Raw genomic sequence first — 12,355 nt, 5'->3', positions numbered from 1 at the left:
TGTTGAAGGATTTGCTTCTATTTCTATTTTACTGAGATTTTTTTTTATCAGGAATGGGTGTTGAGCTTTATCAAATGCCTTTTCTGTGTCAGGTGAGATATTCTTGTGATTCTTGCCTTTTGTCCTATTTACATGGTGGGTCACGATGATTGGTTTTCTAATGGTGAAACATCTTTGCATAAACCCGAAAAAACCAAAACCCATTGCCATCGAGTCTATTCCGACTCATGGGGACCTATAGGACAGAGTAGAACTGCCTCATATGATTTCCAGGGAGCACTTGGTGGATTCAAACAGCCAACCTTTTAGTTAGCAGCCATAACTCTTAAGCACCATGCCTTCAGGGAGGGTTTCCATGCATACCAGGTGTGAATCCTACTTTGTCATGGTGTATTATTTTTTTGATATGATACTGAATTGTATTAGCTAGAATTTTGTTGCATCTGTATTCATGAGAGATATTGGCCTGTAATTTTCTTTTTTTGTGGTGTCTTTGCCTGGCTTTGGAATCAGAGTTATGCTGGCTAGAATGAATTCAAGAGTATTCATTCCTTTTCTATGCTCTGAAATAGTTTGAGTAGTACTGGTGTGAGCTCTTCTCTGAATATTTAGTACAGTTCTCCAGTGACACCTTCCAATGTAGGGCTTTTTTTTTAATTGGGAGTTTTCTAATTACCTCTTCTTTCTCTTCTCTTGTTATGGATCTCTTCAGATCTTCTATCTCAGTTTGTGTTTGTTTAAGAGGTAATGTTTCTAGAAATTTGTCCATATCCTCTAGGTTCTCAAATTTGTTGGAGTACAGTTTTTCATAGTATTCTGTTATGATCCTGTTTATTTCAGGTGAGCCTGTATTAATGTCTCCCATCCTGTTTCTTATTTGTTTTATTTGCTTCCTCTTGCTTTTCTTTTGTCACTTTGGCCAGTGGTTTGTCAATTTGTTGATCTTTTCCAGAGAACCAACTTTTGGTGTTGTTATTTCTATTGTTGTTCTGTTCCCTATTTCATTTATTTCCGCTCTAGTCTTTATTATTTCCATTCTTCTGGTGACTGTAGGCTTGTTTTGCTGTTCTCTATTTGTTCGAGTTGTAGGGCTAACATTTTAATTTTGGCCTGTTTTTGTCTCTTGATGAATGCATTTATTGCTATAAATTGACCTCTGAGCATGTGTTTGCTGTGTCCCAAAGGTTTTGGTATTATGTGTTTTCATTCTTATTTGATTCTAGGAATTTTTTGATTCCTTCTTTGATTTCTTCTATTACCGTGTTTTTAAGCACGGTGTTATTCAGTTTCTATGTGTATGTTTTTTTCTTCCTTCCTCGTTCTTTTATTTATTTCTAGTTTCATGGCTTTGTGATCAGAGAGAATTCTTCCTATTATTTTGATGTTTGGATTTTATAGAGGGTTGCTTTGTGGCCTAAAACGTGGTCTATCCTGGAGAATGTTCCATGTGTGTTAGAAAAGAATGTATACTTGGTGCTGTTGGGTGGAGTGTTCTATGTATGTCCATAAAGTCATGTTGGTTCATTTTGACCTTTAGATCTTTTGTGTCTTTGTTGAATTTCTTTCTAGATGTTCTATCCTTTACTGAGAGAGGTGTGTTGAAGTCTCCTACTCTTATTGTTGAATTGCCAATTTCTCTTCTCAGTGCTGTTAGAATTTGTTTTATGTATTTTGGAGCATGTCGTTGGACTCTTAGATATCTATTAAGGTTATTTCTTTTTGGTGGATTGTCTGTTAATCATTATATAATTTCCTCCTTGTCTTTTATGATTGATTTTTCCTTAAAGTCTATTTTATCAGGTATTAGTATTGTCGCTTCTTCCTTTTTGTTTGTTTGTTACTGTTTGCTTGTTGGAGCCCTGCTGGTGCAGTGGTCAAGCATTTGGCTGCTAACCAGAAGGTCAGCAGTTCGAATCCACCAGCTGCTCCTTGGAAACTGTATGGGGCAGTTCTCTGTCCTATAGGGTCACTATGAGTTGGAATCGACTCAACAGCAATGGGTTTAAAGTTTTTGGTTGGTTTGCTTGATATATTTTTTCCATTCTTTTATTTTTAATATATTTATCTCTTTGTGTCTAAAGTGTGTTTCTTGTAGACAGCATATTAATTGGTCATGCTTTTTTGTCCATTCTGCCACTCTTTGTCTCTTTGCACATGCATTTAATCCATTCACAGTCAGTATGATTAGTGAAGGTCTGAGTTTACTGCAGTCATGTATTTGTGCTTTTTTTTTTTTTGTGGCACTGACATTATCTTTCTCCCTCTTACTTTCCTGGGCTGAGTTCCCTTTGAAGTTCCCTTTGATTGTGGATTTTCTTTTCTTATTAGAAATTTTGTGTTTACTGAGTCCTTGTTTTCTTTTTCTGATGAGTAAATTTGTTAATTTTCTTTGAGTTTACCTTGAATTTTACCCTTACCTTCTAAGCTTGAACCAGCCTTATTACTTGATACCATTTGACTTCCTCTCCATTTGAAAGTTCTATATGTACACCGTTTATTCCCCCTTTTATTGTTTTGATGTTGTCATCATTTACCGATTGACCTCTCAGCTTCCCTGTTTTCAGTCTTATATCTTTGTTTTATTATTGAGAGTTCTTTACCTAAGTTGATATCTGGCTGATTCTGTCCTGTGTCTTATACTTAGGTTGTCATCTGATGTTGTTGGTTCTCTAACTGAAAGACTACCTTTAACATTTTTTATAATTTTATCTGTTTTTTTTACAAATTCACTTAATTTCTGTTTATCTGGAAATGGCCTAATTTTACCATCATATTTAAGAGAGAGTTTCACAGGGTATATTATTCTTGGTTGGCAGTTTTTTTCTTTCAAAGGTTTTATATATATCATCCCATTGCCTTCTTGCCTGCATAGTTTTTGCCGAGTAATCAGAACTTAAGTTTGTTGTTTTCCTCTTTCAAAGTGATTTTTCGTTTTTCTTGAGTTGTTATGATTCTTTCCTCACCTTTGGTTTTGAAAACTGTAGTTATGATATGTCTTGGTGACTTTCTTTTGGGGTTCATTGAGTTTCTTGGATGGTTATTTCATTGATATTTAGGACGTTTTCTTCCAGCAAATCTTCAGCAATCTTCTCTGTGTTTTCTGTTTTCTCCCCCTGTTCTGTAAATCCAATCATGTACAAATGTTCACTCTTGATTATGTGCCACTTAATTCTTAGATTTTCTTTATTTTTTTCATTCTTCTGATTTTTCTCAAACAAAGTGGCATCCATGAATTTGTCTTCTCACTGATTCTTCTTCCATTGTTTCAAATTTGCTCCTAAAACCTTCTATTGAATTGCCCATTTCTGAAATTTTGCTGGATTTTGAATTTCTAGTCGCTGTTTTTTCTTTTTTGTTGTTTTTGTTTGATTTCTGATTATTTATTTTGAGGTTTTGTTCTTGTATTATTTCCCTGAATTCTTCTATTTCTTTGTGTTTTCCTTGATTTTGGCTATATTTTCATTGGTTTTATCTGTGTTTTCCATGATTTTGTCTATTTTTTTCATTGCTTTTGTCTGTGTTTTCCTGGATCTCTTTCCTTAGTCTTTTGTAGGTCCCTAAATATTAGTCTTTTGAATTCCATATCAGGTAGCTCCACTGCCTTTTCTTCTACTAGAAGGTCATCTAATTCATTTTGGTCACTTGTTGGAGCCATCTCATCCTACTTGTTTATACGTTTTGATATAGCCTGCTGTCTCCTAGACATTCAGGTATTATTTTCTTTATTGATTTTATGTTTCTTTCATCCTGCTTCTTTGTTTTGTTTTGATGTCCAGGCAGGTAGGCCAGGCATGCTTTGCTGCATGCTCGTCTGTGGGCATGATAGCTCTCACCATTTTGTCTGGATGGTGAGAGCAACAGCAGGCAATGTGAGCCTGCTTCACTGTATACTGATTTGGTGAGGTGGCTGAGCCTTGACTGGGCAGGTGCTGTTTGCCTCCTGATGTTCGTCCAGTGATGTGTCAGATGAGGAGTGCTATGGGCTTACTTCCCACCATTCGGCAGCTGGTCAAGTGGCTAGAGGAGGCAGTACAGGCCTGGTACAGTGATGTGCCTGACTGCCAGGGATGCTCTAGTCACAGTGGCATGATGGGGGCTGTCAGGAAGGGGGAGGAAGAAGGAAAAGAGAGAGAGAAGAAGAAAAAAGATATCCTACCATGGGGGAGGGACAGACCTGGGCGCCCATTGGAAGTGGATGAGGTGGCATACAGGGCTAGGTGGGAGGTGGAATGAAAAGAAAGAAAGAAAAAGAAAAAATATTAAATAAGTTGCTGTACAGTGGAGGCTGGCACAGACCCTGGGCAATGATGGGTCTGTGTACCATTGGCAACCTGTCCTCAGCAGTGTGGCAGCGGTCAATGGGACTGAGTGGGGAGTTGTTGTGTGGGGCTAGGTAGGGGGAGAAAAAAAAATTATCAAAGGAAAAAAAAAAAAAAAGCTTGTGACACAGCAGGGGCCAGCAAGTGGGGGCAGGTGACCACGGGGACCGGTGTGAAGGGAGAGGAGGTGACATACAGGGCCAGGTGGGAGGGAGAATGAAAAAGAAGAAAGAGAAAAATAAATACAAAGTAAATTTAAAAAATCTCTGCCCTGTAGGGTTGGTGAGTTGGGGCAGGGTTGACCTCAGGGCCAGTTGGAGGGGTGGGGAGGTCACATACAGGGCTAGATGAGAGGGAGAAATAAAAGAGAGGAACAAAAGCAAAAAAAAAAAAATATATATATATATATATAGCGGCATGGTGGGAGCCAGTGAGGGAGGATGGGATGAACCCATGGCAGCGGTGTGTTGGTGGTTCTCTTTCCATGGCAGTGTGGAGGGAGGGGCTGGCAGGAAGGGGTCAAGGTTGCGTATGGGGCTAGGTGGGTGGGAGAAAGAAAAGGATGAAAAGGAAAAAAGAAAAACAGCCTGGGTAGGGTGGGCCCAGGGTGGCAGCAGGCCTGTGGCTGTCTAGCCAGGATGGCACAGGAAGGGGTGAAGGTGGCATATGGGGCAGAAGGGTGAGGGGTGGAAAAGCATGTTTCTCTGATTCTCGGGTGCTCTGTCTCCTGTTGGGAGCTACATGAAGTTACCTGTCCCAGGTTGTTGCTGGCTGTGTCCCAAGATGGTGACACTGTGCCATGTTAGTTGTCAGGAAACCTCCACTATGTATCTCTCCTCGTTCTCTGTTTTCCTTCAGTTTTTTTCTTCTATTCAGTGTTTGATCTAGTTCTTTAACCCTTCATTTGATACTTGATTCTGGGATTGACAGTTATATCTGTTTTACTTAGTTTTTCAGGTCTTTGCTGCAGAGGGACGGCATAACACGTCTGTCTAGGGTGCCATGTTGGCTCCCGACCTCATATAAATGGTCTTGAGTCCCATCTGTTGCTGTGCTATGTGACCGTATTTAGTCCAGTTATCCTTTTTGAAACTCAGTTTTCTCATCTGTAACATGGGGAGAATTGCCTTTGACAGAGTATTATAGATATTTTAGACTTGAAAGAGGTATTTGCCTTGAGTTATCCTTTAAACAGCTTTTATTTTTGCCATATAGAAGGATGAAGGGCACAATTTATAGAGTTAAGTTTGAAAGTTTTACTCTGGAGATTCGGATATGGGCTGAAAATACCGTCTCCAAGACGGCTGTCTGAGCCCAAACAGGAGAAAGAGAAAACAGAACCAGTAACAAACTTTTTTCTTGCAGAGACTCTCGTGTGTGAGTGGGAGTGAGAATACAGCAAGGCCCCCCAAATGATGGGCAAACAAAGGCTTCCCACTGCCCAACGATTTCACTGCCAAAAAACCAATGCCTCAGTACAGAGTAAAAACCCAGCTCTTACCTATTATATTTTACTTCCAAACTTCATCTGTCTCTTCTAAATTCCCAAAGCCCCACATTTTCCATTACAAATGTGTCTGAACTCAAATAACCCTGAGTCACTTCCAAGAAGCCTCAGAGAAGCTGAATCTGCCCAGCTCTGCAGTACTCAGAGCTATTATTTCATTAGCTGATCACAGGGAGTAGCCTTTTGTCCAATTTGCAAGGGAGACTTTTCAAAGACTCATCTACCCAGTGGCATTAGGAAGCTCCATTATGTGAAACAGCTGTGTGAGGTAATGGAAGGTGATGGCTCAGTTCAGGTATCACAGGGCAGGGCACTGGCCACTCAGTTTACTGTTTCTGTTCTACCTGAGCAAAGACACTGTGCCTTTTAACTCATTAGGTAGCACTTGCAGGAAAATAAGAGAATAGAAATTAAGGAAGAAAAGAACCTTTTGATCATTCTATTATCCCAGCCCTGGTAATGCAATTTGAAACAACACCGTATCCTTCAGATGTAAAAGAATTTTTGAAGTGCATCAACTCAATTTAATGTATTCTTTTCTTCGGGGAAGATGAAATAAGCTTTTCTAATGTGAGATGTCCTTATTTAAGTATTCATCTTGTTCCATGGAAATGACATAAAGAACATAAACTACTTTCAAGACTTGAAATATATTTTGCAAACCTCCAAAGGCAATGACTTCTACGTGCTTCGAGACTAGGAAAGTTCAGTTTTGTTAGCTGGTGTTTATATCTCAATATTAAATCTTTCTCAACCTTCCCTTTGGTTTAGAATTCGCGTGGGATTAAAGGGTGAAGGGAGAGGATACTTATAACCTGCTAACTACTCATTTAACCTGTGTTCAGTTTAATCTGTAAAAGGGAGTGAATCACCACAGCTACCCCTGGGTTTGGAATGCTTTTTAAATGTGTGCAAAGGTAAAATCTGTGCCTTATATTTTAGATCATCATTCTTAGCTGCAAAATAGGACCAGTGTGGCTATGGGCACTCTTGAGGGGAACAGGCAAAATCCAACTCCCAGCAACTTTAGGGCGAACAGTCTTTCCTCAGGAATATGTCTTAAATAATGGGTATGGCCTCTGAGGTCACTATGTTTATCATGCAGCTACAGTTAGGATTTTGCTGTCCAGGAGAATGTGGGACACTGGAATTTGTGTACCAGTAGAACTGGGAACGCAAAGGGAGAGCCTCTCTGGCCATCCCCACCAGTTCAAGTGGATTCCTCGATCCACTTGACTGTCCGCCTGACTCTATTAACAGGTGAGGGCTGTTTGGGTTGCTAAGAGGGGTGCGCAGAGCTGGAGGATATTCCTTAGGGAGAGACAATTAACTGTGCCTTTGATATTTAGGCCATAGGAATTGGCCACATCAGTTTATCCACAGCCAACTGCTGCACCCCAGTCAGGGGCAGATTAACTAGTAAGCAAGGTACCCACGGGCTTACTTGTGTTTATTTACTAATCTTCAGTGCACAATTTCACATGGGTTTCACCACATGGTGGACGTGGTGAAATCGTGCACTGCAGATTAGTAAGTAAGCACAAGTAAGCCCGCGGGTACCTTCCTTGTTGGATACTCTGTCCCTGAGCCCCCAAGTATTATTAAGTGGAGTAAATTTCTAAAACTGGTCGGCAAATCCGTAGACCCCTGTGGACTAGGTGTCACCTTGCTATAAAATAATCATGATCGGTATGATGGTATACTCTCATAATAATATCATCTCCTGGAATTCAGAAAATAATTTTTTGTTTACAACAAGGTGAAAAGCTGGATTTGGCAGGACTAGAGCAAAAGCAGCTGATTTAAAAAGTGCAGCATTGCTTAATCAGTAGCCACCTAGATGTGCAAAGGGACGTTGATGTTTTCTAAATAATAGAACCTGAATGTTGGAATTTGCCGTTTTTAGCTAGATGGACAATATGATTATGACTTATGATCTGAGAAGTTATTGTCAATGTGTTCTTTATGCAAAGAAAGATATCTCAGATCATGGCAACATGATAGGCCACTGTCAAGCTTTTCCATGCCTTTCATGCCTTTTCTAGGCTGTACAAGCTCTGTGAGCCACCTCCCCCAGTTGGAGAAGAATGAAGAGAAATCCTGAGGAACCAGGCAAGCAGAAACTTCTGGACTAGACAGACTTCTGCTTAAACATTCTCCACTCAAGATGAAGAAATGTTTTTTTCTATACATCATCTACCATGGCGTAAATAACGTTCAGTGTATACTTGGATATTGATGCTGGGAATGGATAAAAGTTTGTTCAGACAATTCAGCTCATAAACTGATCTCTCTATGTGTTGAAATTAAACATTCATTTGTAGGGTAAAACTCATGCCTGTGACTTACAGGGAAAAAAATCAAAGATAACAAAAAAATTACCATGCCTCCTCTCCATTTATTAAAATGTTTGTTTTGTTGTGTGCTTTCATTTTCTCCAATTGGGACCATGTGATACTGAATGTTTTCACTTGAAGAATTCTATCACTGAAGAAACATGGCCACACTTCCAAATCATTATACAAAGATGTTAAGGACAGTAAAGACAGGTATCATCGATTGTCAGTTTCCCACTTGCATCAAAGAATGTAAATTTATGCGTGAAAGGCGGAAGAGCATTTGTTAGTCTTTCCTCAAGAGTTTCTCTCTCAGTAGAGGGGAAGAGCTGATTGAAGCCTCCAGCAAGACCTTCTTCCAGCTGCCTTTATGTGTCCTTTATGCCCATTGGGGAATTTTAGAGAGCAGTACTGTGGTTGGTCTCTGCAATGGCGTCCTTGGGCCATGCATGTGGGGCTGTACCAAAGGGACCATGAAGTGGGGAGAAGCAGGAATCAGGAAGATGAGGGAAGGAAGACTAGAGCAAAGAGGAGAAACTACCTTTTCAAAAACTCAACCTTTACAGGCAAACCTAAAACTCTTAATTTCATATGAGATGTCAGAACTCTTAGCAGAGTGCGCCATGTTGAGTATTTTTTTATCAAGGTATACGTATAAAAATGTTAAAGCCGTATTTGTTGTAGTTTAAAAGTGCTATTTGGGACCTCGATCATTTGTGGAAGCACAGGGAATATCCCATTTTCAATTTCCATTGTAAATTATACCTAAGGTTTATCATTTTTACATTAATAAAATAACATTTTTTAACAGTGAATACAGTAATATTGATTTTAAATCCATAATTTTCAAAACAATTAGAATATCCTTATTGTAATTGTGGTAATTATGTGGAATTACATTAATCTAGCATGTGAAAATAAGATGGTTTGACACAGTAGCCGAGACAGTGGACTCCAACATAGCAGCCGCCATGAAGATGGCACTGGATTGGACAGTGTTTGTTCTGTCACACGTAAGGTTGCCATGAGTTGGCGCCAACTCCAGGACAACTAACAGCGACAGCGGTGTGTGAAATGCTTTTCATATCTGAAGTGTATGCAAAGAACAGAAGTCTCCATTACCAAACTTTAATTTATAAAATTTGTTAGTGATTTTCAAAATATCACTGAAAACCTTCATCGGTAGCAGTTGTGGATTGAATAATGAAGTATCGTGTTATATGTGCATGGGATGTTTGTGTACTGGTCAAGGTAATACTGTTATTTGGCTCGGGAGCACTTGAGATTTTGCCGTAAGTCCATATTTATAATACAAAAAAAAAAAAGGAAACTAACATGAGAGTTTTCAGAGATAATCTGTCAAATTTGTATAAAAAGTTGAACATTTTGAATGTAATGAAGATATGTCTTTAACATAATATCTGTATTAAATGTGCACTTAATTTTCAGGGTCCGTGGTATGTAATAATTTGTAACTTTGTTGTACTGAAAATTTGTATCCTTTTAATACAGGACTGTTGCATGAATACAACCAATTAACTAGCAGATACTTTTCAAATTGGTGTTGCTGTTTTCTAGTCTCTGCCCTGTAAACACTAATCCTCATTAGAGGTATGAAGGAGACACTTAAACATTCCAGTGATGTTTTGCTATGTTTCAAGAGGGAAATTACCTGCTATTCTGGTATTTATAATTTAGCATATTGTTAAGGATTTACTTTCTATGTAGTAGAATTCTGTAATATTATTTTAAGGGTTAAAAATAATGTAAGTATACCACCTACCAGGGTGCTTGGCACTTCCTAAATGCTCAAAATTTGGAAATGGTTTATATTAACATTAGTCACTGTAATTATTGGTATTGTAAAAAAAATTGTAGGTAACACTTATTAAGTGATTAAAGCACGAAGAAATTATACCATTTGCCATCGAGTCGATTCCGACTCATGACGACCCCATGTGTGTCAGAGTAGAACTGTGCTTTATAGAGTTTTCAGTGGCTGATTTTTTGGAAGTAGATCTTCTGGCCTTTCTTCCAAGGTAAAATAATACCTCAGAGTGCTTCACCTGTATTTTGGTGTTATGGCTTAGCAAAATCCTCGTAACAGTTTGAGGTGGTACTTTTATCCTAACTCTCTCTTGTTATAAAGGTATTAAGCGAAGAATGCCTTGGTAATTTGCCCAAGTCACTTGACTGGCCAATGATAGAACCAGGATATGAACCCAGGAGCTCTGCCCTCTTAACCAATACATTACGCTGCTTTTCAGTACTAATGTAAGAGCTATTGCAGTATTGCCAATTATTGATTAGTAAACTTGGAATTATGTGGCTTCTGTTGCCATTAAATTATACATCTTATATTGAGAAAAAAAAAGTGAATGGAAATACGTGACGTGCCCTTAATACATGAAAGTCACAGGACTTCTAGAACATTTTTCGATTCTGAGTACACATTTTGAGGTAGCCCAACACTGTTGCAACTTAAAAATATTTTATGCCATATTCCTCATAATTGAAGATAACAGTTCTAGATGCATTTCGAAAGTCTGAAATAGTCCATTTTTTTAAAGCTTGATTATGATTCCAAAACAGTGGTAACAGTAGAAATGCCTAATGAATGAATTTTTCAATACCATAATACACCTCTCAGTAGGGCATTGGACATTTAACTGGCATTGAGTTTTTAGAATGTGTTTACCTAAATGCTCATATACTCCTTTATAACCAGGAAACCTTTGAAAGTTGCTCAAGCTTTCTAACAGTTCTTTCAAGTCCTAAATTTGGATATCACCTCTCTCCATCTAAAAGGAAAGGCTGTGCATAGGGAGGAAAGTTTGGTTCTTAACATGGTACCTGATTCACGATTAATTGTTGACTACTAATTCGCAACCAATAGATCTTAAGTGGTCCATCATTTCTTACAAAGTTACTATTAGTAAACCTTCTTCCCAATATTAAAAGCATAAGCAATTTGACACTAGAATTTTACATCTATTTTCATGATTATTTGACAAAAATATCTGCTGTTTTTACCTATATCAGATATGTAATGATGAATTCAGAGTGTAAACTGTGTTTTAAGAAGAAATATCCCAATCTTGGAAGTCTCATACTGTTTTCTGACTATTCTAGTGCTTTCATCAGATGGCTTAGATTCTCTGTGCAGTCATTGGCCATTCTTCTTATAGCAACAATGTTCAATTTAAAATTAGGTTAATTTTTTATGATGCTTTTTTTATATGACATTGACTCTGACTCTTAATTTAAATGTTGTGATAACTAAGTGCAGAATGACATGAAGTTGACCTTGGCAGTAACTGTAAAAGCCAAGAAAACAAATCCTAAGAAGCGTATTAACTTAACACAATTTTCAAGCCTTCGGGCACATACATTTTTTGCAGAGTTCATTCTTTATTGACTTGGAAGCCTTTGAGAATAACTCTGTGTATTTGAAATTAATAAGTTTGTATTTAAAATCCTATAGCATCCTTACTTTCATTAGTTCAAAATATATCTTTTTCTATATAACATGATTTATGCAGATCAGTGGGCATATTTTTATTCACTTTTAATTTTGAAAAATTATAGTATTGAAATTTAAATGAACACTCTTATCTTAAAAGTCATTTTTTACTTTACATTTTACCTTAAAAGCTCTTTTTACATTTTCTTCACTAATATTAAAATTTACCTTTAGTTTATGACTAAATTGTTTCTGAATTTTTGTAAACTGTGTTTAATTTTTTAAAGACTTATTTTCACTTGAATTTTCTTGCTAAGTTATAGTTTAATAAGTTTTCCAAAGCCAGTAGTAGTTATTTCATTAACACATATGCACATTAACCAATTTGTTGAATGAACTGGCAGTTGTACGAGGGTAAAAGCTTTTGACGAGGTTTAGGATGATCTAAAAACATCCTCTACTCAATCAGGTTCTTGAAGTTGTAATGATGAACATTAGAAAAGCTTCACCTCCATGAATCAGAACAGGTGAGGAAAAGTTACAAGGGGGTTCTTGGCCCAGGAATGGGCCCCAGGCTAATTCTTTTTACAAATACCGGCCAGAAACTTTCCAGATGCTGCGTTTTCATAAACTGTCCTTATGGTTAGTCTTTGGTTTCGGAAAAACTTTACTACTTCAGAGCTTTGCCTTTACCAGTGATCCCAACATTAGTTCTCCCAAGCACCAGCTA

At 37.9% G+C, this 12,355-nt stretch overlaps 1 protein-coding gene across 2 annotated transcripts in view; it reads left to right on the top strand.

Moving 5' to 3' along the window:
- Positions 1-11,723, top strand: part of PREX2 (phosphatidylinositol-3,4,5-trisphosphate dependent Rac exchange factor 2) — a 377,098-nt gene extending 365,375 nt beyond the window's left edge. For both annotated transcript variants that reach the window (XM_049853516.1, XM_049853518.1), the window contains exon 40: positions 7,872-11,723. In XM_049853516.1, coding sequence (XP_049709473.1) covers positions 7,872-7,917 — 46 coding nt within the window. In that variant the 3' untranslated portion in view covers positions 7,918-11,723. The remainder of the gene's footprint in view (positions 1-7,871) is intronic.
- Positions 11,724-12,355: the final 632 nt, after the last annotated feature.

The sequence above is a fragment of the Elephas maximus genome, chromosome 15 (genome assembly GCF_024166365.1).
Source record: "Elephas maximus indicus isolate mEleMax1 chromosome 15, mEleMax1 primary haplotype, whole genome shotgun sequence".
NCBI lineage: Eukaryota > Metazoa > Chordata > Mammalia > Proboscidea > Elephantidae > Elephas > Elephas maximus.
This window is presented reverse-complemented; position numbering and strand designations above follow the sequence as displayed.